General features: G+C 39.0%; 2 protein-coding genes across 3 annotated transcripts in view; both read right to left on the bottom strand.

The window, feature by feature from the left end:
* LOC126272403 (acetylcholine receptor subunit alpha-like) overlaps positions 1-27,135 on the bottom strand; it is a 272,215-nt gene that overhangs the window by 149,991 nt on the left and 95,089 nt on the right. The window contains exons 1-2 of one of the 2 annotated variants that reach the window (XM_049975232.1): positions 19,355-20,203; positions 18,713-18,855 (exon numbers count right to left, since the gene is read on the bottom strand). In XM_049975232.1, the coding sequence (XP_049831189.1) occupies positions 18,713-18,855; positions 19,355-19,367 (156 nt within the window). In that variant the 5' untranslated portion in view covers positions 19,368-20,203. Of the gene's footprint in view, positions 1-18,712; positions 18,856-19,354; positions 20,204-27,135 lie in introns of those variants that run through there. The other variant, XM_049975231.1, reaches the window with a different exon arrangement.
* Positions 20,287-21,177, bottom strand: LOC126272405 (protein MEMO1-like). The gene has a single exon (XM_049975233.1). The coding sequence runs from the start codon at positions 21,175-21,177 to the stop codon at positions 20,287-20,289; it is 891 nt and encodes a 296-aa protein (XP_049831190.1).

The following is a 27,135-nucleotide window of genomic DNA, read 5'->3' as shown; positions in this document are numbered from 1 at the left end:
TCAGCTGGCTTTTTGATAGTCTGTTGACATCAACTGAGCAAATAACATACTTCAGTAATGTTCTTTGACTTATGACATTAGTGCTGAAAAATTGAATGCAGCAAACAGTTTACTACAGGGCCTCAATGCTGTTCACATCTTGCAAAAACATCAGGCCATGACTGAACGGCAACATTCTGTCTGCTTGGATTTGCACACGTTCACCACAGTTCAATGCTGTTCCTGGCCAGTGGATGATCAGTTACATCAAGGACATTTCATCGATCACCAACAGTACATTCATACAGGTGATAACAATGCTGGTGGCCATGCATGACATTTTCAGCCTTGATGTGCTTCCTTCCACGCAGTGACCATATTCAACTGACTTCATCCCATCATCTACGACATCGACATCACTGTGCCCAACTGGAGAAACAACCTTTACGCAACATCAACAAATCTCAGCGCTCTTGTGTCACACCCAGACCTGCGGAAAACACCACTGAAGCACTCTGCACTCACTCCTGTGCAGGACACCACTAAATGCATCACATTGAGTAACCACACCCCACATGACACCACATCCGTGGAAGTCCAGGTCAACACCACTGTGAGCAACTGTCAACTGTCTTGCAACTATGCAGTAGTGCTCGTAACAAGTTCATCTATCTGAGAAGACTGTTCTAGTCACCTTAGCACTCCGCACGGCAGCAAATCTCCTCTCACTAAACTGACTAAAAATCACATCTCCAATTGTGCACATGAATGTGACCTTCTCATCGATTTGGACTCTGATGAATATCCCATGGGGGCTTCCACCTCCACTGCTCCCACTTCTGAGAAATGTGTTTTCAACTGCACAGCCTACCTCATCGCCTCCAACAAACCATCTTTTGTTGGACACAAGTTCTGCCTTCAACTCCTCATCACTCAGTGGGTCACTGACAAAGGATGCATCTACCATGCTGCATCCACATGAGACAGCCAGCTCATTGTCCACAAAGCAGAGATCAATGACCCGGACCCTACTATGCTCATCGTCTTGCCATCTCACATGGGCATTTTCTGTTAAGCACGCCATAATTCCAGACCTAGCAATGGAATTTTTTTGCCAATTCCACTTCTCCTTGGCTGTTCAACATGCCACACCCACCCCTGCACACTGACACAGACTGCTGCATCCCAGGACCTTTCACCCTCATGCCTCCACCCTTACATGGTACATCAGCCATTAGAGATAAAAAAACAGGAAGACAATTAATCATCTTTTAATACTCTCAGTGTGTGTGCCTCTGCGGATGACAAGCTCTTTCTGGTTCACCAGCACTACGTTGACTGCCAGGTATCATCTGACACACTCTGTACAAAGAACACAATGCTCTCACAATGTAATAACAATATATCTGTTGTCCCTGCCCTGGCATGCAAGTAGCTCATGGCCTTGACACACAACTGATGTCCGAACACACCAATCGCTCTTTCTTCCCAGCACTCACACTGTCAGCAACCTCAGATGCACAGTGAAGTACCCATGTTAGTACACCTTACCCAGATGTCCCACTGCTGGTATTGTCAGGCACACCCCTCCAGCTGAACAGCATGCTGTCCCCATCTCTCTTTTGCATGACCCACTGCAATGCTGCACAATTGCCATCTGCTGCAGATCTTTGCATGACAAGACTGACCTCACTGATTATGTTCAGCTGCTTCCACGTTGAACTACCACACACCTACCATGAGTGAATGATGCTCTGCAACACCACACCCAGAACATACTGGTGGAACCAAATGCAACACAACACCTTTTTGACAACTTTCAATCACACCATTGACTTTCAATGCCACTAACAACTTCAGACCTCTCCCTGACAAGAGTTCAACACAACAATTCCAGACTCTACAATTGCATCTCTGTCTTCACTAATTACAAAAAACAATCCAGAATGGGTTGGTATCCTCATTCTTGCCTACTGTGCCCCTCACTCTGCGATGAAAGGCCTCTGTACAGACCAAACCCACTGAAGTTCACTCTGGCAAATAACTCAGCGGCTCACTTCAACTGCGCTGCCCCCTCAACATCTGCCATCACTTTGATCATATATTTACTCTGGCCTGTGTGGCCATGTCAACAGCCAGCTCCATGTTCAGTGCTCATACCATAACCACAGTGACTTTGAGAAATGGTCCAGTTGTGTCTCACAATAGTGCCAGAAACGGGAGGACTAGTCATGTGTATGCCTACAGCACTACTTCAAGAAAAAGTCCAATCATGTCTTGCAAAAGTGCCAGCCACAGCATGACTGGTCATGCATGTCCGTGCAGCTCAGTCCAAGAAACATTTTGGTCATCTTGTGAAAGCACCAGCCATGTCATGATCATTAATTCACTTCAGCACCCACCACTGAAACAGTAACCAACCCCGCTGTTGTCTTCCCTTCAGTATTTTACATGAGGGTGAGGAAGGAGCTCTGGAGGAATATCCACTATGATAGAGACCACTGACACACAGTAAGTGGAATACTTGTGACTTGACTACAGACTTTAGTGTGTTCTTAGCTTCCAGGCAGAACAGACATGCACCTTTCACCAGCCAAAATGCAGCGCCACTGTGAATGCTGTACTCAAACACAGGACGAGTTGGTTGACGTTCATAAGCAGCAGGAAATCACCCTGACTACTGTCAAACAATTGGCAGCTGCTGCGAATTGGTGTGTAGGAAGAGCTCTCGAGTCGTGGACCTGTGATGCCTATACCAGAGGTGCCTCAAGTACTATCCTCTCATGTGGATCCTGTCCCCTCTGCACAAAGTACAGGCTCTGTCATTACATGTCCGAGTGACTGCGAGTGGCATGGTAGATCTAGGAGTCCTGTACAGGGCGAATGGGGACCAGGGAAGACGCAGGTTGTTGTACTGATCCCACTAACCAACAAGTCTGAGGTGCTGTCTTTCACTGAAACTGAAACTCAGCCAGTGGAACTCATTATACCTGTTTTGGGGACATTTTTTTATCTGGTGTGAGGAGGATGCAAACACAAAATGGTAGGGGTCTGTTAATAGTCAGCAGTTCAAACATGTGGTGAATGATGGTACTCATTAGGAAAATAGCAGCAAGGGACAGGAAAGGACACCAGCTGCACTCAGTGTGTAGCCTGGTGGCCTCATTCAACACGTTGATGAGGCTGTTCTGGCAGCCATTTAGGGAACAGGGTGCAACCAACTGAAGATTGTGGTGCACGTTGAAATGAATGATCCAGTCATCTGGGTTCTGAGGTCATTCTTGGGTCATTCCGGCAACTGGCAGAGAAGGTCGCGAAGACTAGCCTTGCACGTGTAGTTTCAACAAATCTCACAATTTGCAGTATTGTCCTCAGAACTGATCTTGGCCGTTTGGTTCTGAGCTGAGTGGAAGGACTGAACCAGAGAGTTTGAAGGTTCTGTGACAAGCTAGATTGTGACTTCCTGGACTTGTGGCATAGGGTTGAGAGCTATAGGGCACCCCTAAACATATCAGAGGCTGCTACTCAGGTAGCTGACTGTGTTTGGGGTGCACACAAGGGTTTTTTAGATTAGGGAACTCTCCATACAATGCAGATAATGATAGCTGTAGGAAACCCAGAAATACCAGTCTAAGATAAAAAGAAATGCCTCCCACAAGTAAGAATTTTAAAATGCTAATGGTAAACTGCTGAGGCATTTGCAACAAAGTGCCAGAGTTTGAAGCACTTATGAAAAACAGTGAAGCTCACATAATACTAGGTACAGAAAGCTGGTTGAAACCTGACAAAAATAGCAGTGATATTTTTGGGGAAAGTTTAAGTGTATATCGAAAGGATAGGCAAATGGGAAATGAAGATGGTGTATTTGTCGCAGTAGACAAGAAACTCAAATTCACCAGATACAAATTAAAGCTGCATTTGAGATTGTTTGTGAAAGACTTGGTATCGGGAGTGGGCATGAAATGATAATTTGATCCTTCTATTGCCAACAGACTCATCTTCTTATGTAATTGAAAGCTTTAGAGACAACCTCAGTTCACTTGTAAATTAAGTTCCTCAGTCATACTATAATCATAAGTGGTGACTTTAATCATCCAGCAATAAAGTGGCAAAATTACAGTTTTGTTAGCAGTGGGCATGATAAGTCATCCTGTGAAACTTTACTAAATGCCTTCTCTGGAAACTACCCCTAGAACAGATATTTAGGAACCCCACACACGATGGAAATATATTGAATCTAACCGCAACAAACACACCTGACATCTTTGGGGATGTCCACATTGAAACTGATATCAGTGACCATGGTGCTGTTGTGACAACAATGATTACCAAAATACAAAGGAAAACTAAAAGAAGCAGAAAGGTATACATGTTCGGTAAAATTCATTGGTAAGGCTTGTAAGAATGTCAATAAACAAGACATAAATAACTGGAAGAATGATATGTGGTACACTAAACACCAAAAATGGGGTACAACAAGGAGATGTGTTGGCCTGCCTCCTTTTCAATGCTGCCCTGAAGAAAGTGGTGAGAGATGCAAACCTTTTGAACACAGGGACAATCTTCCATACATAAGTATAGATACTCACCTATGTGGATAGCATAGCTATAGATGTAAGAATCCGTAAGGCAATGGAAGGGACGTTTATGATCCTTAAACCAGATAGCATGAACATGGGATCAAACAGTAACCAGCAGAAAACAAAATACATGGCTGCTGAAGGGAACACAAGGAGAACACGCTGGCCTCAATAACAGTCAGGAATAATACCTCTGAGACAGTTGAGCAGTTCCAGTAGCTGGGTTTGACAGTCACCTAGTCAAACGCAACTTCTTATGAAATAAAACAGAGACTAACAGCAGCCAATAGAGCCTGTTTTGCTCAAACAAGACTCTTGTCATGAAGGCTCCTTGATCCGCACTACCTGCTCACATATGCCTTAGAAACTTGGACCCTAACAGCAAAAGACATAGGAAATGCTGGACACATTCAAAAGAAATATTTTTCGAAGAGTCATCAGCCCCCATCTATCAGAAGACTAGTGAAATGATCCAGATTTGGTGAACTGGGCATGTAGCACAGATGAGTGATGTGGAAGTATCCAAAAATGTATTACAAGGAAATGTATTACCAGGACAGAGAGGTCATTGAGGAGGAGGAGGAGGAGGAGGAGGAGGAGGAGGAGGAGGAGGAGGAGGACAAAGGGTGCCCCCAGAACCTGTAAATTGTAAAATGAAGAAAAATCAACTTTGAACAATATTACTTCTCGTGATAAATTCATTAATTATATAATTTAGGCATGTTGTTTACTTAAATTTATTTAACTGAATGCATTCTTGTTTGATAGAGCACATTGGTCGTATGACATCACGCATCAGTGATCCCAGGACAAGTGGAGAGAGGGCAAAGTGAGTTGAGCCACTCCTTTCTACAACCCAACTAACACCTCTCTGGTAGTCCTCCATTGAGGAAAAGTAACAACTAAAAGAAGTACAATGTCTTTGTCTTCCATTCATTTACTGGGTATAATATACTTGTTAAATGATACTTGCACAAGATAACTGAAAGTAAACGGCCATTTGTGAAACAATTATCAATTGTTGTGTATGTAAATTAACTGTGCATCAAAGTGCCACACTCCCTACGCAGAAAGTGAGGGAAGAAGCACATAATCTGATACAGGAGGTAAGAAGCTGTATACTAAAGTCAAAGATTTGTATAAACAACAGAGGTAACTACAAAAAAGGACTGGAAGCTCAAAGAATTATACGTAAAAAGAATTTTTTTCCCCAAACTATGAAGATCATTACAATACAAGAAGTTAGCTAGTTTTCCCAACAATCAACTGAAGAAAGAGAAAAAAGGGTTTGATCACCAGTTATTTGAAAAACAGTGGTTCTGTGGGAGCAGAGACACCTGCGAAGAGGTGACAGTGAAGGAAATGTGAAATTCAACAATACGGCATTATTTATGAATTTATAAGATAAAAAATTAAGAAAGGAAAATTAAGGAGACTTTGGAGAAAAGAGAACAATGTGTATGAATATCAAGAGCTCAGATGGAAAACCAGTCCTAAGCAAAGAAGGGAAAGCAGAATGCTGGAATGAGTATATAGAGGGTCTACACAAGGGAGATGTACATGAGGGCAATATTATAGAAATGGAAGAGGACATAGATGAAGAGGAGAAGGGAGATATAATAATTTATCAAGAATTTGACAAAGCACTGGAAGACTTACATTGAAACAAGGCCTTTGGAGTACACAACATTCCATTAGAATTGCTGACAGCCTTGGGAGAGCCAGCCATGACAAAACTCTTCCATCTGGTGAGCAACATGTATGAAATATGCGAAATACTTGTAGGCTTCAAGAAGAACATAATAATTCCAATTCCCAAGAAAAGTGTGGAAATTACCAAACTATCAGTTTAATAAGTCTTGGCTGCAAAATACTGACACATGTATAGGAACACACAAGGCAATAATGACCCTGCGACTTCTCATAGAAGATAGATTACAGAAAGGCAAACCTACAAATTATAGCATTTGTAGAGTTAGATAAAGCTTTTGACAGTGTTGACTGGAGTACTCTCTTTCAAATTCTGAGGGTTCAGGGGTAAAATATAGGGAGCAAAAGGGTATTTACAATTTGTATAGAAACCAGAAGGTAGTTATGAGTCAAGGGGCATGAAAGGGAAGCAGTGATTGAGAAGGTAATGAGACAGGGTTGTAGTCTATCCCCAATGTTATTCAGTCTGTATATTGAACAAACAGTAAAAGAAACCAAAGGAAAATTTTGAGTAGGAATTAAAGTCCAGGGAGAAGAAATAAAAAAAATTGAGGTTTGCTGACAACACTGAAATTCTGTCAGAGACAGCAAAGGACCGGGAGGAGCAGTTGAACAGAATGGACAGTATCTTGAAAGGAGGATATGAGATGAACATCAACACAAGCAAAACAAGGGCAATGGAATGTAGTCTAATTAAATCAGGTGGTGATGAGTGAATTAGATTATGAAATGAGACAATTAAAGTAGTAGATGAGTTTTGCTATTTGGGAAGCAAAATAACTGGTGATGGTCGACAGTACACTGTCCTAGATGGCGAGTGTTCATCAGAGACAAGGACATCAATTGGAGTGCAACAAGGAAATGCAATAGGGCCACTCTTATACATACATATTCTGTATACATAATTGGCTGACAGACAAGATGAGCAGCGATTTATGGCTGTTTGCTGATGATAATATGGTGTATGAGAAGGTGTCGTCGTTTAGTGACTGTAGGAGTATATAAGATTACTTAAGACAGAATTTCTAGTTTGTGCGATGAATGAAAGCTTGCTCTAAATGTAAAAAAAGGTTAATACAGATGAGTAGGAAAAACAATCTTGTAACATTCAAATACGGCACTACTAAGATACTGCCATAAAGTTGTAATGACATGGACTGAGCACATCTGGTTGATAGAAAGGAAGGAGAATGCTCAACTTAGTTTTATTGGGAGAATTTTGGGAAGATGCAGCTCATCTGTAAAGGAGATGGCAAACAGAACAACATTAGGGCGACAGTACTGTTCGAGTGCTTGGGATCTTCGCCAAGACGGATTAAAGGAAGACATCGAAGCAATTCAGAAGTGTGCTACTAGATTTGTTACCACAAGGTTCGATTGGCATGCAAGTATTATGGAGGCAGTTCGTGAACACAAATGAGTACCCCTGGAGGAATGACGATGCTCTTTTCGCATGGCACTATTGGAGAAAAATTTGGAGAACCAGCATTTGAGGCCAACTGCAGAATAATTCTACTTGTCAATGCACATTTTGCTTAAGGACCGCAAAGATAAGGAGAGAAATTAGAACTTGCATGGATGCTTTTCGACTGTCCCTTTTTCCTTGTTTTATTTCCAAGTGGAAAAGAAGAGAAAATGACTGGTAGTGGCACATGGTACCCCTGCCAGGCACTGTACAGTGGCTTGTAGAGCATGTATGAGGGCTGCCTGAAAAGTTCTCGGCCTCACCCAGAGGTCACAGCGCTACTCGCAATTTGTCCCCATTATGTTGGTATAAGTGTTAGTAGATGCAACATGAAACAGCAAGTCATTTCAGGCAGCAGTTGACTGTAGGCAGTCATTTGATGCATTTTGCATATGGTGTTGAAAATGGAAAAAAATCGAGTATCGTGCAGTGATTAAATTCTTCATGACGTTTTAATACCAACAAAATTAATTTGTGCCTTGTAAATGCATATGGCAGCTCCTTCACCTTCAGTTACCACTGTAAAGAAATGAGCAGTAAGAGTTTAAACATGGCTGTAAAAGAGTCCAAGATGATGGATGCGAAGGATGTCCAAAAAGTGCAAGTACACCAGAAATCAGTGCATGTTATGATTTTGGAAGATCAGCATATAAAGATGCAGAAAACAACTAATGCTCGAGGGAGATCAAAGGAACATATTTGTCAAATCTTGCACCAGGAACTGGACAGAAAGATTGCAAAATATGGGTGCCGAGTGTGCTCACTGCGGATCACAAATGCATTCATATGACACTTTCCAAAAAGTGCTTGGTGCATTTTAAGAAAAGGAGAAATGCACTTTGCACAAATATGTACAAGTGGATGAAACATGGATTCACCATTACACACCAAATCCATCAGCAGCCTATGCAGTGGATAGAAGCCGGTTCTTCAGCACCAAATAATGCAAGGACAATGCCATCGGCAGGAAAGATCATGGTGTAGGTGTTTTGGGATGCAAAAGGAATCTTATTAATTGACTATTTTGAAAAAGGTAAAACCATGTCTGCAGAATGCAACTTTCAACTTCTACAAAACTGGACATAGCATTCATGATAACAGACCTGGCTTGAAAAAGAAATCACTTTCCATCAGGACAATGCACCTGCCCACAAGTATCTTGGCAATGAGGAAACTGAGGGATTTGCACTATGAAGTGCTGGAGGACCTATCCTATTCCCCAGATTTGGCTTCCTTGGACTTCCATCTATTCTCTAAACTGAAGAAATTCCACGCTGGTCCAATAAGCCACTGAGGCTTTATATGAGTGCTTTGCAGCATTTTTTGGAGGAGTACAACAGAGAGGGGATAGTGACATTGGAACACCGCTGGATGAAATATATTAATATCAGAGGAGATTATGTAGAAAAATAAAACTTCTCTGAAAACATAAATTGTGTTACTATCAGGCTGGAAACTTTTTTGGGTGTCTTTGTATGAAGATGGAGATATACTAGCTAGGTTTGAGCCTTCTGAGTGTAAGCATTAATGCACAATATTTTGGTGGTAAATTATAATGTCATCTACACAATGCTTTTTTTCCATCAGACTCTGTGCATGTGCTTCAAACTTCCAACAGCACAACAAAGGAACACATTTCGCACACACTTGTTTTGTTAAAAATGAACGATACACGTCAAAGTGCACACAGCTTCCTGTTCTTGGTGGGTGCTCTTGCATATTTTGATGAACAATAAGTGTGTGATCAAGCTGTTTACTAAATCAATGTTTTAGCTGTATTCTCTTGAGTGTTACTGCCCATATATGCACTAATGCAAGAGAAAGACCCACAACAGCAGTATAAGTGTAAAAGCTTACTAGCTATGCAGGGAATGAAGTGACTGAAAAAAACATTGGTGGTATGAAATAAATAATCCAGATCATTAAGGGAGACAAAAAATTACGATTGGGGAAGGAAAGGAAAACAAAGAAAATAGTGACACACATACTTGGGGAAAGGAATGGAATCAGAAGTCATCTGATAAAATGTCATTACTAAACTTGCTTTAAGAACCATGAAAGTAGGCTGTATACGTGGAAGAGACCTAGAGACATCAGAAAGTTTCAGATATATAATAGTCAGAAAGAGATTTTTGAAACCAGATTTTAAACTGCATAACTTTACCAGGGCATATAATTTATTGGTTATAAATTGCAAGTTACAACTGAGGAAATCACAGGGAGACAGGAATTAAGAATATGATAAATGAATAACTAAATAAAGTGAAAGAACCAGAGGTTATTGAGCATTGAAAGAGGATCATTAACTACAAATTACTAAAATGGAAAATTATGCCAATGGGTAGTTATGGGAGATGGTATAGTGAAGGCAGCCAAGGAACAACTACGCAAAGAGATAAGGCTCAGTGCAGTGTGTTAACTGTAACTTGGACGGTTGGCTCTGTAGTCCAGAATCAGCAGAAACATGATGGCTTTGGTCAGTAGTTGGTTGCAGCCACAATCACCTACCTCACACACAGTACAGTAGGAGGAAGTCCTTGTTGTCTGCTGCATTACTAACATTTTCACTTTGTTTCATATCATTTCCTTTCCTTGTGATAAGTGTATGCAGTTGTAGTTTTGGTCTTTATTAAACATGTCAATACGCAAGTCTATTTCATTTTCAATTCCAAACCACATGTAAACAATCTTTTACCTTTATGCATGACTTTTACTTTAGCTAAAGTATAAGGCACAGGCTAAGTTGTCAGCACTGTGGACAGCAGAAGGGGCTTGTTCCCCAGCATGGCATCTCACTCTGTAGCAGTCTATGTGGAGGCTAGACTTGCTTCTTCCAATCCTCACAATGCTCTCTGGAAATTGGTCAACTTACAAATACACTTCTCAGATTTACTACCTGATAACATTGTGCATGCCCCACAATATTTCACTAAAGCAAATGGTGGTAGCTGCTGTCCACACTGCCGCAACATGTGACAGGTGATAATTGCTGCAGAAGCATCAAAATTTAACGGAGGCACAGGAGGAATCCTGCAACTGTCGGGAAGCACTAACAGTTGGATGAAAGTAGTGTTCACGGTGCCCCCCAGAGGGAGCCCAAGACAGGTCTTCCACGTGTGTGCTGAGGGCAAAGATGGTGCTGGTGAATGCTGTTGTAGTTAAAAGCTGAATTACCTTACAGTTAACATGCTGCAGAAATCTTTGGATATCACAAGATACAGAATTTAATTGACAAAAGGAAAAAAATATAAAACTGCAGCAATGAAGCAAGTTAAAGGTAAAACATATATCTAAAACAAAAAAATGTGAATGGCAGAAAGGGCAAACTGGTGAAACAGGAAGGGCTAGAAGCATGCAAGAACACAGAAAATATTGATGTTGCCTACAAGAAAATTAAAGAAATGTTTGCAGAAATGAGAGGTGTCTGTGTAAATATTAACAGCCACCCAGTACTAAGCAAATAAGGGGAAAAAGATTAAGTACTTAACCATTTCAACTAGCCATAGGTCATCTTCACACTGTCAACAGTTTAAAAAGAGGAGCAAAGAATCATCATAGAGTTCATAAAAACTGTACCAATTATTTCCTTGTTTGTGAGTCCACATCATCATGTGCTCATGGGTCACTCCTCCCATCCCATCTCACCATACTTTCTACAAATTCTGTAATTTAAAAATTGTTTTAAAAAATACTGTGACATTACTCTATTGAACCTAAGTATAAAATCAACTGAAGCATCTGCTTGTTTTGTGAATAAAAACATGTATAAATACACAAAGGCAGGATTTCACTCCACCTATATAACCTGTTTCACCACTCAATATACATCCCCTTACACAGAAGATGTGTTACCAATTTTTGTACTGTAGAGCAAAAGTGCCCTACATGTTACTTGCCTTATTCTTGACTAATTAAATGAGTCATCACATTTATTAAGATAGTTAACACACATTGAAAATTATTAAACAAATAGATTTTGTAGAAATCAGCACAAAGATTATGTGGTGGAGAATTAGTACTGAAAACTATCTCAGTTTTAAGTGTAACTGTATACAGATTCCCACTGGAAAATTGTAAATTTTTTGTAAGGCATATGGATTACTTATTATCTTGTCTGACAGCAACAAGCCATTAACAGTGTGTGGTGTTTTCAATGTAGATTTTCTATAGGATTGTAATAGGATAAATGATTTGGCATCCTTCCTGTAACTTGATCTCAGTGATAAACTTTGAACACACTGACTGCCACAGGGCTGCCAGCAGCCACAGCACAGCCTCACGCCTGATGCCATGTGCCTGTCAACGGTCATAGCAGAGCTCATGCCTAATGCCATGGCCTGCCAATGAAACATCCATGACTGTGCAGGTGGAAGTTAACGTGTTAAAATGTGTATGAATGTACATAGACTAACTCAGATAATGTTTTCTCTGATAAAGCTCAAAGCAAGAAAATAATTGTATACTGAGGAACAAATGCTCTCTCTGATCATAATGCACAGTTAGTATAAGAGAGACAGGGCCTTAGAGTATAGATTCCCCTCAATGTAAATCAGTGAGAATAGTTAATGACTCCAGGACAAACACTGGGATAAAATTTATAGTAAACCAAACGCTGACAGAAAGACTATTTCATGAGAACTTTATATTACTATTCGAAACCAGCTTTCTTCATAGACTAATCACGAAGGACATTAAATAGTTCTGTAAGATACCATGGACCACTAGAGAAATTGAAGTATACAGTGAAAGGTAAAGGGAATTGTATCTGTCGGCAAGAACAACTAACGACACTGCAATAATTGCACATTACGAAAAACTACAAAAAATTACCTGCAATAATTATAACACATTAAAAAACTTGCACATTATGGCAAAAATCTGTAATTCCCTCAACAGACTTAAGTTCACATGGAATATAGTGAAATGCGAGAAAGGCCACAGAACAGGATATCATCAACAGTGTCTTAAATGGAAGGGCTATTAAGGATCAGTCAAAGGTAGAACTTTAGTACCAAACACTTAGTGATGGACGTTTCACTGCTTGGCCAAGCACATGGTACCAGGCGTGAGGCTGCTGGTGGCCACATGGCAGTCAACATGCTGATAAACATTTCCTAAATGAGATAAAAGATTAAGTCAAACAGTTTAAAAGAAAACTCAAAGCAGTACGTCAGAAAAGCAACTCACATAAAAATCAACAATGCAGGAAACGTTAGTTACCGTAAGATAACATGCTAAGTTCTCCTGCATTGTTGATATTCCTACATGGAGTTCACATAAAAGTCTCGTAAAATTAAAAAAAAATTATTAATTTTCTCAAAAATTATATCTGATCTGGATTTGGTGGTGGTGTCAACAGAGTAATAAAGACATTTTACTACATAAAAGAGTACTGTCTTGTCTGAAATAGATAATTCACAACAAACTCACATCAATATTCCACAGAGATTGAAATATGTCATTGTTAAACTCCTCTATACGAAAGGCGATAGGAGAGATGTCGATAACTACTGACCTGTTTCACTGCTGAAATCATTTTCAAAAATTTTTGAGGTGATGCACTCTGGAAAAGTATCCATCCTGAACAATAATAATATCCGCAGTAAATCACAGTTTGGATTCCAGAAGAGTTGCTCTAGTGAGAATGCCACTGAACACATTACCTCTTCAAATTTTACAAGCATTATATAACAAAATGGCATTGGTTGGTATTTTCTGTGACCTGTGTAAAGCATTTGACTGTGGAATCACAATTTCATCAGAGATAAAAGAAGGTTTTATGGAATTGATGGTACAGTAAACCAATAGGTAATGTCATATTCAAGCGAAAGTATGCACAAAGTTGTGATTAATAATTCAGTCAATGTATGCAGGAAAGGTTTTTTTGAATGGGAAATAATCACTTCTAGGATTCCACAAGACTCAGACTTTTCATCCAATACACACCATGCAGAATTATTTCTTTTTGAAGATGATATTGGTATTTTAATCAATCCAAATATACAGGTTTAGTCAGGAGAAAAGGTACATGCTTTTTGGGGTGATAGTATTAGTGATACTGAATAAAAAGCTTCATATGGACTTATGCCCAACTCCGAATGGTTTCTGGGATAGATGACATTTAATATTCATTGTTATTTATTTTCTGTACTATCAAACTTACTTTACAATGTACCACAGTAGGGTAGAGCAAGTTAAGATGAACAGTTCGATAAAGGATACTTCTGGTCTATGAAGTCGGGAAACTACCTCAAACTGACCTACAAAAACTTAGTAGGCTGCAGCGTATGCACATCGAGCAAGTTTTTCAACATTCTCGCACACTCTTCACACAAACCACTAGTTCTAGATAAAAAATGAATATGACCTTTTTTGTAGGAAATTTATAGTTTAATTTTGTACTGCAAAATGTTTTCGCTGGAGGATGTGGTTTTCAAGTTATTAAGAAAAACCAACAAAGGTGATATTAAAAGTGTTCTATCTCGGAAACCATTCGAAACAGTACATACGTCCGTACGAAGTTTTTTGTTCAGAATCACCAATACTGTCACCCCTCAAAGCATGTACCTTTCCTCCTGACTCATGCTGTATATAAAGCAACAGAGATATGGTAATGATAATCTTAAAAGTATAAGGGATGATGAAAAAGTTCCCATCTGAGAGCATTGTTGCAGTGTATATGCAACATAGCATGACTCTAATGTGGGTATACAACCAATGACATGTAGGCATGAAACCTGAACTATGGCGACATTATCCTCAAATGCCTCCAAACAGGACCAACATACTGTTATTCTGTAATTGGCTGCTGAATGATAAACACCAGTAGACACCCATGTGTAAGGATCAGCAAAACTGTCAAAAATAAGTGTTGTGGAATGGCTTGCCAAGTTCCATGCTGATCACAATTCGACACAGGATGTCAGTCAATCTGGGAGGCCAGCTCCATGAGTGATGCCACCTCAAGTGGGAGACACTTGTGCACCCACCCTATAGTCCTGATCTCTCCCCACGCATTTATCATGCCTTCAGTACTTTTTTAAAAGAAGCCTTGAAAGTCCAAAGATACTGATGCTGGGTGGTACGGTCTTCAAACGGATACTTTTTGATCCCCTTGTATATTATTTCAAATTAGTTTTCTGCAAATAGGCTCCCTCAGTTTCAAAAAGACACAATATGTTCAATTCTTCACATCTAGAGGCACAACTATAAATGTAAGAAATGACAAACAAATTAAAACTACGATGGAAACTTCAAAATTCTTAAGATAATTATCATTAACGAGAATTAGAAAAAAATATCTTTTTGAACTTCAGAAACAATTCAATCCAGCCACATTTTCACCTTGAATCATTGCAAATACTGAGGAGAGATAAATCAATAAGTTAACATATTTTGCATATTTCCTCCAAACAATATTACATGGAATAATTTTCTGGGGTACCTCATCTTAATTGCTCAAAATGTACTGTAAGAATATGTGGTGTTCACCCACAATCATATTTTAGACATCTGTTTAAGGAGTTGGGTATTTTGACTACTGCTTCACAGTACATTTATTCCCTCATGACACAGCTTGCAGGTAACACACTATGGTTCAAACGGAACAAGGATGTACAAAATTAACATATTGGTATCAGAAGGAAGTGTGGCTTTCATTATTCAACTTTACAGTTTTTTTTACCACAAAACAGGGCGCGCACAGCACTGCTACAAAAAATTTTGATCACTTGCCCAATGATATTAAATGCTTGACAGGTAAAGTTAAATTTGAAAACTAAATGAACAAGTTTCTCTTTCTCAACTCCTCCTACTCTGTAGAAGACTTTCTATTTATGTAATACATAAAAATGTGGTAAATAGGACTTACTAATACACATTTGTACTTTTTCTTAAAAAAAAAAAAAAATAAAAACTTAAATGTTCAGCATGTTTACATATGGCTGTTTTAATGTACAGGTAAATTGAACTGCTCCATATCATTATGATTAATCCTAAAAATGACCCATGGAATGTAAAACTAATGAACATTTCTTTTTACTGTATCTTGTGAAAGAAGTTTCGAAGATGCATAGTCTCCACAAGTGTTGCTCCTCCTGTTTACATCACACAATTCAAGTATATCTTCTACAGATTAACATTCCTCCTCCTTCTGCACAGGTGAACTTTAAGTGTAAAAGCTAATTTACAGTATTTACTCTGTAGAGCCATACTATGTGACAATGTATGCAAATTAAAAGTATGACAAAAAGGAACTAAGTTAATGCGTAGCATTGCCATTTTAAGTTCATTACAGATGCAGTTCTCAGTAGCTCGACAATGGACTAGGAAATAATCTGGAGGTTAATACCGTTTGCAGGCATCTAAAAATGTTCACATTGTAGAGAGACATTCAATTATAACAAACATTGTATGTGTTGCGTTGATGTCACCTTACACGTTCTCTGTACCAAACAAATAATTTCCTGTGTTAAGCTATATCAAACTGGATACCAGAAACTGTCCATGCATTTTTATTGAAATTATCATCATTTTAAAAGTCTAATCTGGCAATAGGTACTTAAATACTGTGCAAAATAAAATGATCTATCCAATTCCATAAGGAATGCATTCAAGAGACACTATTTTCCTCTTTTTATTTTGTACCAAAACTTCATGCAAAATACAAAAAAGTCAAACACCATGTACAGAAAAAGATGCAGATATGACACAGGCTGTGACACATTCATTGCTGTTGCTCTTTCCTGTAACCTACTTTAACATAATTCGCATATCATGTAAGTATTGCTAACACACAAAATGTTCAATTTCATACACAATCTGAAGTATTCCAGTTTCATGTAACAATACATACCTGAGTTTAAAAAACGACATTTTAACAGGGGCACTACTGTTAAACCTACAACAGAAACTGCTGCCAATATTTCAAATCCAAATAAAATGCAAAATACTGCAAACAGGTAACAAGATTGACACATAGGTGGAACAGACTGGTATTGTAACGCAGACAGATTACTGTATTCAATGAGCACAAACACATATATGAAATTAGGAAACTGCCAAGGAGCATAAGCCCTTTTTTTTCACTTTGAAAATGCTGAGAAACTCAGAACATAAAAATTCTAAGAAAATGCGGAGCTCAACTTACAAAAGTTGTTCATTCATGCATGTATCATTGCAAATTATTCCTTCTGACAAAAACAAAGTACTTTTACAAAAGCAACTGCTGCTCTTTTTCAGAGAACAGTCGATGTAACAGAGCAGCAGAGCTAAAACTTATTCTCAAATGTGAAAGTCTTGCAAACTAGCAGTCTCTTCAACCACATACATATTTAGTTCACCCTGAAATATATATATATTTAACAAGCAAAACGGGGCTTAGGTTTTCATTACATGACCACTCTGTAATGAATATGTACATGTTATCACTCAATAACAACAATAAAAATAAAAATAATAATAATAATAATAATAAAATTAATCTGGAATTTGAGGCCTACAATTATGATTATGTACCATACATTTGCTCCCCTTTAACGTAAAATTAATTCTCGTCGAGTGCGAACATATACATTTTCTTAAAAGGGCAACAGTGGAAAGAGTATAAAGTCTGAACAGTCTTGTGTGGCTAAACCAACTCATTATATAATATAAAATGTCAATATTTATAAAGTACCATCTACATCACAATACAGGATAAATGAACACAGGGAACAGAAACAACGCTCTAGGAATGGTAAAATCTACCCTTCACTTTAATTATCTCTCAGTCTTTTCATTTAACAAAGCCTGCTTTCTTCTTGCAGGATTAAATTTTAAATATTCTTACAATTGTACATTACGAAACAATAAGAGCATCAGTATCTGACAAAATTTAAGTGGAGGTTGATACAAAACATGTATGCAGATACCAGGCACTTTGTGATTTTAAATTTTTTTTCTTTTTTTACATTTGGCCTATAACATATTAGTGGATCTTGGACACACATAAATGGCTGTACATTTTTGATCAAAGAAACACATCAAATATCAGTAACACAAGTATTTCTTTCCAGTTCAAATAATGAGCCAGGTTATCAAAATTCATTTGATGACATCCTTCATAATTGATTAAACATATTTAAAAGCAAACTAGTAGTAGTGTGATTAAATAAGTGTTTAAACAAGTTTTCAACAACATTATGTAAATACAAGAAGAAGCATAGGACTGTTATTTTTAATTCTTCTTTACTAACATGTCAGTCTTTTGTCCAAGAGGGACTGTTCAGTAGCAGAATCTGAGTTCACCTTTATATAAGGACTTAAAAGATCATCTTGTTCTTATTTATTTGCCCAGTCTTTGATTTCAAAAGCAGCTGTTAAAAAAACTGAAGTGGAAGCCGCAATTATATACAGTTTATTCTAGGCCTACGCATGGTAAACTATAAAAACTTATGGTGAAATCCGAAGAACAAAGAATTCATATGGATTGGTTGGGGCAGGAAATAAGATTATCGTAGCAGTAGACAACACTAAAGCAGAATCAGCTGAAGTAAAACTCCGAAAGCTTGTTTGTCACTATGGGTGTCATCAAAAACGTGTTATTTTGACTCAAAACTGATTTTAACCAAGACAAATTTTAAAATCCGCCAAGAAAGCCAGACTACAATGACGATAACATGTCTTTACAGTAAAATATGTATTACATTATATTCAACTTTCATTTTTAATTTTGTGTAAGCATAATTCAGGAAACAATAAGTTATTGTGACTGGTTTTAAGGACTTTTCCAACCATTACAGTATGTGACATATCATTCTTAACTCACTATCCTCAAGTTAATGCCTGTAGACAGCATGAACAAAACTTAAGTTAATGGCATATACAGTTTCAGCCTTAACTGAGTGCTAAGTTAGCCTGAACTGTAAGAAACTTGAGAGAGAAGGGAAGACAGAGGTATGGAGGCTATTATTATTTTTTTTCCCATAAAATTACTCACAACACTGATGTACAGTACATCAAGACGGACTTCCACAGTTACTGTGTCATTCTGTTTCTTTACTGGGCGAACAAGCTTATCGTAACTGGCAAGTAGATGTCCACGTAAACAGATGCCTGGGTAAGCTTCACACATCAGCAACTCTGAAAAATGAAGATGTCATTCTATAATCATTTGTTGGAACATACATACAGCAAGTACACAATTGTTTGAATCTCTTCAAGTTAAAGTGTTTTGATCTTTTTAATTTTTGTTTTGTTCCTTCATTGCACAACCTGGATTAACATTGTACCCCATGAGATTACATTATCTACAGCACTATCTTTAAGGAACTGCCACAATAATTTAAGGCAGTTACTATTTTAGGTAACACTATGCAACTTGAAAACAGCTGTTTTTCCTTTTCACATAATCTTTCTCTCTGGCTTAAAGTAAAATTTTCTATATCTATTTTCTGTACTATTTTGTTGTAAGAAGTAGCATGGCTTGCTCTATTTGTTCTTTTAATCTACAGCTAATAAAATTAAGCTGAATGCTCATCACAATAATTACTTTCATCCCTAAGTTCCACAAATTTATAGTTCTACTGAGAATATTTGCATGCATTCCTCCAAAGCAATTTACTGATATTGTTATGCATACCTGCAAAATCCATGAGGTTCAACCCATATGAGTGATGCCTCTTCTGATAGATGTAAAATGAAAACCGGAGAAATTTCTTGGCAAAAGATTCAAGATTTAATGATATTTACTTTGGTAGCATACTGTTCAGTGAGTAATTCCGCAGCAAGTTAAGTAACCAAATGCTTAGGCACTTCGACAACTGATATAACATACATCACAGTTGAATCAATATGATATTAAGCAAAATAATTATATGGTATTGTCCCTTTGTTGTTTGGCATAAATCTGACCAAGCTATAGTATTCCAAAATTATTTGCTACAGTCTTTTGCATATTTGTAACTTATTTCTGCTTCCTGTGAAAACTGTCTGTAATAGTTTGCAAATGCATGTTTGCAGCACATTTTAATTATACCATTTACCAGATTGTATTGCAGCATACAAATAAATTCTTGCAGTGGATCATTACTTAAGACTGACCCAGCAAATAAAAATTTTTCCTCCCCCGACACCCTTCTCAAGACCCTTTCTTCCTGCGATATATTGACTGAACCACACTCTTGAATTCAGAGAATTATCATTTCATAGCACACTAATTCTTGGTTCAATTATGTCCCACACAAAGACACACACACATATATATATATAATGTTATAGGCCTTTGTTTAGAGCTCATCGGATTCCATTTTTTGCAGTAAACTACAGCAATACACCTTCGTTCCTGTTTATCGTTGGGTGGGCAGCACCAACTGCAAACTGCACAAACGGGTCAGCTTGTACTTTTAAAATAAGTTTTAACAAGATAAACGCATTTTGGTGGCTGCAGGTCTGCATTCTTCCATTTGCTCCTGTTAAATTTTGTAAAGATTTAAAAGCATTATTCAACTTATTTCTCGCAGTTCCTTCATAACAGTCAATCACTAGTGGCTTCAAATAAAAGAAAACTGATTGTTATTCAATCGTGAGGGCTCCAGCTGCGTAGCTTACAGACGAATCACTCATATTGTTACACTGGCTGGACTGTGCATATTTCAAGAACTTAAGGCACATCCTATGACCATTACTACCAGATTTCTGCAAACTGTTCACAGCTTGCAATAAAACACCTATGGGATGACGTCCACATATAGTGTTTCCGTATTTCTTCAAATATGCAGTAAAGGCTTGTGGATCTAGGGACTCAATAATGTCCATTCCCATTTTGTCTAAATATGTTATTGCTTGAAATATGTCACCCCAGCTGCGATCGTAGTACGTGTATCTGAAGCGATGTCCCCAATGACAGAAATCAGACGATATCACAAATAAGTTTTGTGGATCTGCTAAATAATGCGAGAAAATACTGCCGTAGACGGACTCTTTGTCAGGCGTCAGTGAGCCAACTAATACCGGCACAATTGTAAAAGAATCTTTATAATCCTCCATTACTTTTGCAACGTAAGGAAGATGCATTTCTATACTGTGTTCGTCTTCGTCTACAGACATGTCCATCCACTCAAAATGTCCTGTAGCGTCAAGATCAGCATTTACTTTCACATCAACTCGCAAGTCGTATAAGGGCGTACAGTACTTGGTCGCAGTAGAAAGTGCACATCCACCGAGACGCACATGATGGGATGGTCCCAATATAAAAATCCGTCTCACTACGACGGCACTGACTTGTCGGTACGCAAAACCGCTACAGGCCCCACTGTATTGATATCCGGCATGAGGTGCTATTATTGCTCGAGCAGGTCCATGTGTCAAATCCGCTGCATTCAGCCAGTTATCCAACTGCTTTCTCAGTTCTTCAGGCGAATCGGAGTACCAGCTTCCTCCATGAGTCGCTCGTCTGACTGACATTTTTAGATATACCCTAACCTCTCTTACGGACGCTGTAGTTTCAGTTATCTGACATACACGTCAACTAATTCACACGATGAATGCGAAAAAGTGCTAAGATTGAACTGAAAGCTAATAATAAACGAATATATCATCAAACTTTGTTTGTTAACGGCATGCCTACATCAGACGCCGTTGCCAGAGATGTTTATTGGCGAAGATGTTTTACTACATTGATTTTATCAAGAGTCGTTGATTAAAGACATACAAAATGATTACTCCACAAAAATATCTGTGGATTACTAGCACCAATTATACTGGAAAATATCACGGTCTTCAACTAATAAATACTCTTGGAATCAACACACTACTATACTGCAAGAGATGGAAGATAATTAGCGCAAACAGTTTACTTTCGTCATTGGCCTACAATGAGTGAGAGCTGACGAGAGACGTGTCATTTCGACACACGGTTGCAATATTTTCATGTTGTCAGCTCAATTAAAAAACAGTGGAAACTGTGAGTACAACTTCCGAAGTTGCAATTATTTCCAAAATGAGTCCATTTAGCAGTTTGGGATCTTTTTTTAATTTTATTTGGGAAATCCATTTTCTTGCGTTATCGATCATTACAATTCTTACACATGGCCAGGCGTTGGCAGCAGCTATATTACTGATCTTCAACAAAATGAAGTTAAGTTAATGCACATCGTTTTTTGCTGTAAAACAGATTAAAATATAATAAAATGACTCATTTTGGTTTTTCATTACTCAAACAGTTGGTGATGATAATAATGCTGTCGCTGATGATGATGACGCGTCTGGTAGGTCACTCAAAGAGTTCTTGGCCCCCGTGCACGCTATTATACAAAGTCGATCGAGGCATTGTTTGTCAATAGACACATTTTTGCAACGAAATCGCAGAACTTTTGACTCCCCTTTGAAATGGGAGACATGTTGCGCAACACATAGTAGTGTGGAGGTGTTGGTAGATGTGGGCCTCCAGGCACTTCTTTGCGCCCTGGAAGACCCTTCATCTTTTTTCATTACTATTATTATTTATGTTTTTCAAATCTTTAGACATCACTCATCAACATACATTATAAGTTTCAGATTTGTATGGCTAGGGAAGTCATTTACGTAGAGTATAAATAGTATTGGCCCAAGCACCGACCCTTGCGGCACACCGTGTTTAACTGTTTGCAATTCTGATCTGTAGTTTGTTATATTTCCCCCACTAGGATGTCTGATTTCTGTGGATACAGAATAACAAGGCAGTCAAGTGTTTACACGAGACAAAGTAACTAGGCTGCCTGTATACATTATTTAGCTACTGCACGATTTTGTGTGCAAGTGTGTACTTACCTATATATAATGACCGTAACATTCGTTCGCACCAATGAAATTCGCTATGCTATTAGCCAATGAATGGCTTCGTAGCCACAGAGCAGTCATTTAAAGTTGTAATGACAGATTTGATCGTGTATAATGTGCAGTGTAATGTCTGTGATAATGAATTTAGTGACAGTTTGTATGTATTCTTGAGAAATGTGCTTGAAGTAAAGCGAATTACTGGAAGAAAAGTCAATTGCTCCAAGGACGACACACAATTTTGGATAGTTTGGGATTACATCTGCAGGAAGGACTCGTGCAGTGTTCAACGGAACGATTGTATTCCAGTCGTGTAACAATAACTTCGTTTTATAATTAGTTTATGAGACTCACATTTTTGTGGTGGCACCATAAAATGTTAGGTGCTACACTCTGATCATAATAAAACTGGACTGGAAAATACTTAGTCTTGAACAAAATACATTGGCGAAGTTAATGAACAGAACATGCCAGAAATTGTCATTGTTGTGAAATGTTGTCGAACTGTTAGCACAAAATACCTGTATCAGGACTTGTATTTTGCCTATGCTGTAGTAACTGTAGTGCCCCTACCAAGTGCCAAAATTTGCTTCCAAACAATGTTCCCCTGCTGCAGTAGCCGAAGTATATTACTTTATGTTCTTACTAATAGTAATTCAGTAGACAGTATTTTGCCAGTTTATGCCCTCCAAATTCATGTGGCACATTATACACACCCTAACACAAAGTGCTGTCTGTGTGTTTTCTATAGATTAAAAAAAAATCAATACAATTTAGTTCTATAAAAGGCACAATATCTACATATCATACATTCCTTAACAGCAGTATTTTCATTATATTTGCTGAATTGCAGTAACCTTTATAACTTGCATGAATAATGCAATGTATTAACTATTCAGTTCAGGCCATTTCCTGTCAAACGGGATCAGCCAGACAGAATGGTATAAAATGTAGAATGTCATGCATAATGTTAGTAGTTTTGTGCAGTGATGATGTGTTTGTTGTTGGGCAAGCTATTGAAATTTTGCAGAGAAAATTGCTGAAGGCGTTAAGTTAATAAGGATTTTGGATGATGTGAGAGGTACCATCCATGCTAAAGAAGTATAGAGAATGTAGCTGATTGTTTAGGTCCTGTGCCTTACAACATGAGGGATTATGGTATCAGTGATAATCAGCACCTCAAAGAGAGAGAGAGAGAAACCTTTTGTGTAGTGATGTGGATATTGTGTTTTTAATAAAGAGAATAAATAATTTCTGGGCCTGTTTCTGTTCATACCTTTATCTAACAAGCTTTAGCTGAAACATCTAGTTGATTATTTCAATATTAATTGGACTGTGTACATTTTAATGGCTTTGCTACTTTACTTATGGAAAGTATCAGTGTCCACTGAAGATGTGTATAATAGTACACACTGAAGTACAGTATAGTTAATCTGTAGATTCACGGAATTGTACTGCACTTTTTACAACTGCATTTCTGCATATTTATTACTCGGCTTTGGCAAAAAATGCACAGAGGAAAAGCAACAAAGTGTTGAATTGGAAGTTTTTCAAACATTAAAGTATTCTCTGAAATATTCCTTGTGTAATTCTCCAGATTTTACTAGGGTTCTTGGGTCTATGCATTTGTGACATCACAGAAGCTGAAAGTTTTGACAGTATGCTAATTTTGCTATGAGGGATTATACGGTTTATCTTGCTACCTTAATCAGTTATTTTGCGGCATTGTAAAAAAAATATTCAGACCCTTAAATTAGCTGAGAGCACTCAGAGCCTAGCATTTTTACCTGGGTACGTGTCTGGGGGTGACCCAGGGTTCTTGAATTGGGGACAGCTAAATGCTGCCAGTCCTATGTCCCATTGTGCACTGTGGCAGTAGAATGCTATGTGTCACAGGGAATGGGGATCTTGGCTTGACAACTTGGATCATGAGGATGGAAAAAAGCTCATTAAAAAAAAAAAAAAAAAAAAAAACTTCGATCTGAAGGCATACTGTGTGCCAATGAGATGCCTGGCCATCGAGGTAGAACAGTTGTTACAGGGCTACACATGGGGAACCTACTGCCCCTCAGTTGTATAAGACTTAACTAGGCACACGGAGACCTGTCTGGGTGAACTTTTATTTCCCTAGCTGCTTGAGGGACTGAGATGGAACCCTCGAAATTCCCTTCTCCAAGTGGAAAGGATGGGGTGCAGGACAGTACCCACATCCAATCAAACAAGAGGCGTTGTGTAGCCAGTTCTGACTCAGGAGTTGATTCTAAACGTTTTGGGTCTAGTAACAGAACATATGTTGGTAATCAGAATGTGTGTTTGATAATGAAAAGGAGAGAGGGCAGCTTCAAGAAAGTTTCACCTTTCTGTATTCAGAAAGGATTGGAAGGTTTTACTGGCACCCTAATACTAACAAGCGATTGCATAATGGGACACTGTTGGTGGAAACTTCTTGTTTCCAACAGATTGAGAACCTCCAGAAAGCTCAGTGCCTTGGGGAATATGCTATTAAAACTGAGGTGCTGACCACCTTGAATTACAGCAATAATGTGATGTGCAGGGACCTGCTGGAGATTCCCAAGGAGGAATTGAAATATAAGGGGGCTCCAGGAGGTAGAGGTGATGTGCAAAACATAATAAGAGGGTGGATGGGGATCTTATGAAATTTGACTCATTTATACTGATGTTCAGGAGCACAAAGCTTCCTTCACCTATGCATGTATCCTTAAGTGCTGTTTCAAATGCAAGAAAGTTGGGCATACTACTCTTGGGTGTGAGGGAGAAGCCACATGTAGCAAACGAGGTAAGGCCATCCATGAAAGAGTCGTGTTGTTCTTCTTTGAAGTGTGTGAACTGCTCTGGGGCTCATCTGTCTGGAGTTGGGACTGCAGCATATATCTTGAATGGAGGATACAAGAGCTGGAGATTATGAGGTGCATCCCTTATGGTGGTGCTAAAAAGATGTATAAAGCTGTTGTGTTGGCTGAAGAGCCAACACCGTGTTACCAGAGGAGATTGAAATGCACTCGTTTTAGCTCACGCAGGCTGGCGTGAGGAGGGAAGAACTATACTGACGTGAAGTCTGGATCATGACAAGGAATTGGAATTCTGAAAGCGGACATAATTAGTTGGATACTTAACTTTAATCCATTAATGATGAACGTCGCTCTTGACAGTACATGATTCACAATATTATCTGTTAGTAACTTAATATGGCACCTTGCTAGACCATGCAAATGACGTAGCTGAAGGCTATGCTAAACTGTCGTCTCTGCAAGTGAGAACATATGTAGACAGTGAACCATCACTAGCAAAGTCAGCTGTACAACTGGGGCAAGTGCTAGGGAGTCTCTCTAGACTAGACCTGTTGTGTGGCCTCGATCGTTCTGCAATCACTGATAGTGGCGACACACGGGTCCGACGTATACTAACGGACCACGGCCGATTTAAAGGCTACCACCTAGCAAGTGTGGTGTCTGGTGGTGACACCACAAAAGCCATGCTGTCCAAACATTCACTGCCTTCTTTGTTTCAGTTCTAAAAACAGCCAGTGCAGAAATCGGACACTGCTACACAAATGGAGGTTTCAAGTATCAGCACTAGTACCTGTGTGTCAATGCACTTGTGCTGCAGCAGCTGATTCGGCTCTTGTACTTCCCCTCAGAATGTCAGGGAAGGCCAATGTTGCAGAGCTCCCAGCCCCTCCAAAGATTCAGTCCGGTATGCCACCCAGTGCTGCCATAACCACTGCCATGGTTGTGACTCCAAAGCCTACCCTGGCCAAAAAATTGAAGGTCAAGCGTCCACTACTGATGGAGTTGGGAAGTAAACAGTCCAATGTTTCTCATGATTCTTTTGCAGAGCTAATGGACCCTAATTTTGGCCTGGGGCAATCATCTCACCCCAAGACAGCCTCTTCCCATTATGGGCTCCCCTCCCTGGCAGAAAGACATGATAAAAGCGCTGCTCCTGTGACATATGGCTCCCAAATTACAGTGGAGCATTAATGGGCTCAGGACACATGTGGAGGAGCTAAAACTCATGAGACAGGTACAACCCCCTGTGCTCATATGCATGAGAAACACATTTTTAAACCACTGTCGTGCGTCCAACAGGTCTACACTCTCCACCAAAAGGATGACCAGACTGGGGACACAGGCAAGGGAGGGGTTGATGTGTTTATCAATAACACCCAATACTCCTCTGTTCTCTCCTTGATTAGTGATGTACAAGCAGTAGCTGTTGCAGTTCATGTCAGTCTGAAGATCACTGTCTGCTCCCTGTACTTACCTCTACAGGATGCAATAGACTCTGAGACTCTCTCAGGTCTTATTGAACAACTCTCTAGCCCATTTATCTTACTGGTGCCAGTGCCTGTAATGCATTATGGGATTTGACCTATACTTGCCCCAGTTATTGGTCTTGGAGATCTGTATGATGTTTCAGAGCTGTGCAGCCTCAATACAGGCAGTCTCACTCATTTCTCAGGTGCTACTGAATTGTTCTCAGACATCAACCTCTTTCCGCTCTCCCACCCTTGCAGACTGCTCAGTGTGAAGCTACTGGTGCCCTTCATTCCAATGACAACTTCCCACTATTGGACCACCTACTGGA

This window comes from Schistocerca gregaria, chromosome 5 (assembly GCF_023897955.1).
Source record: "Schistocerca gregaria isolate iqSchGreg1 chromosome 5, iqSchGreg1.2, whole genome shotgun sequence".
Lineage (NCBI taxonomy): Eukaryota > Metazoa > Arthropoda > Insecta > Orthoptera > Acrididae > Schistocerca > Schistocerca gregaria.
This window is presented reverse-complemented; position numbering and strand designations above follow the sequence as displayed.

Excerpts from the sequence above, each read along its gene's own strand:
- LOC126272405 (XM_049975233.1), bottom strand. The coding sequence starts at position 21,177 with ATGTCAGTCAGACGAGCGACTCATGGAGGAAGCTGGTACTCCGATTCG.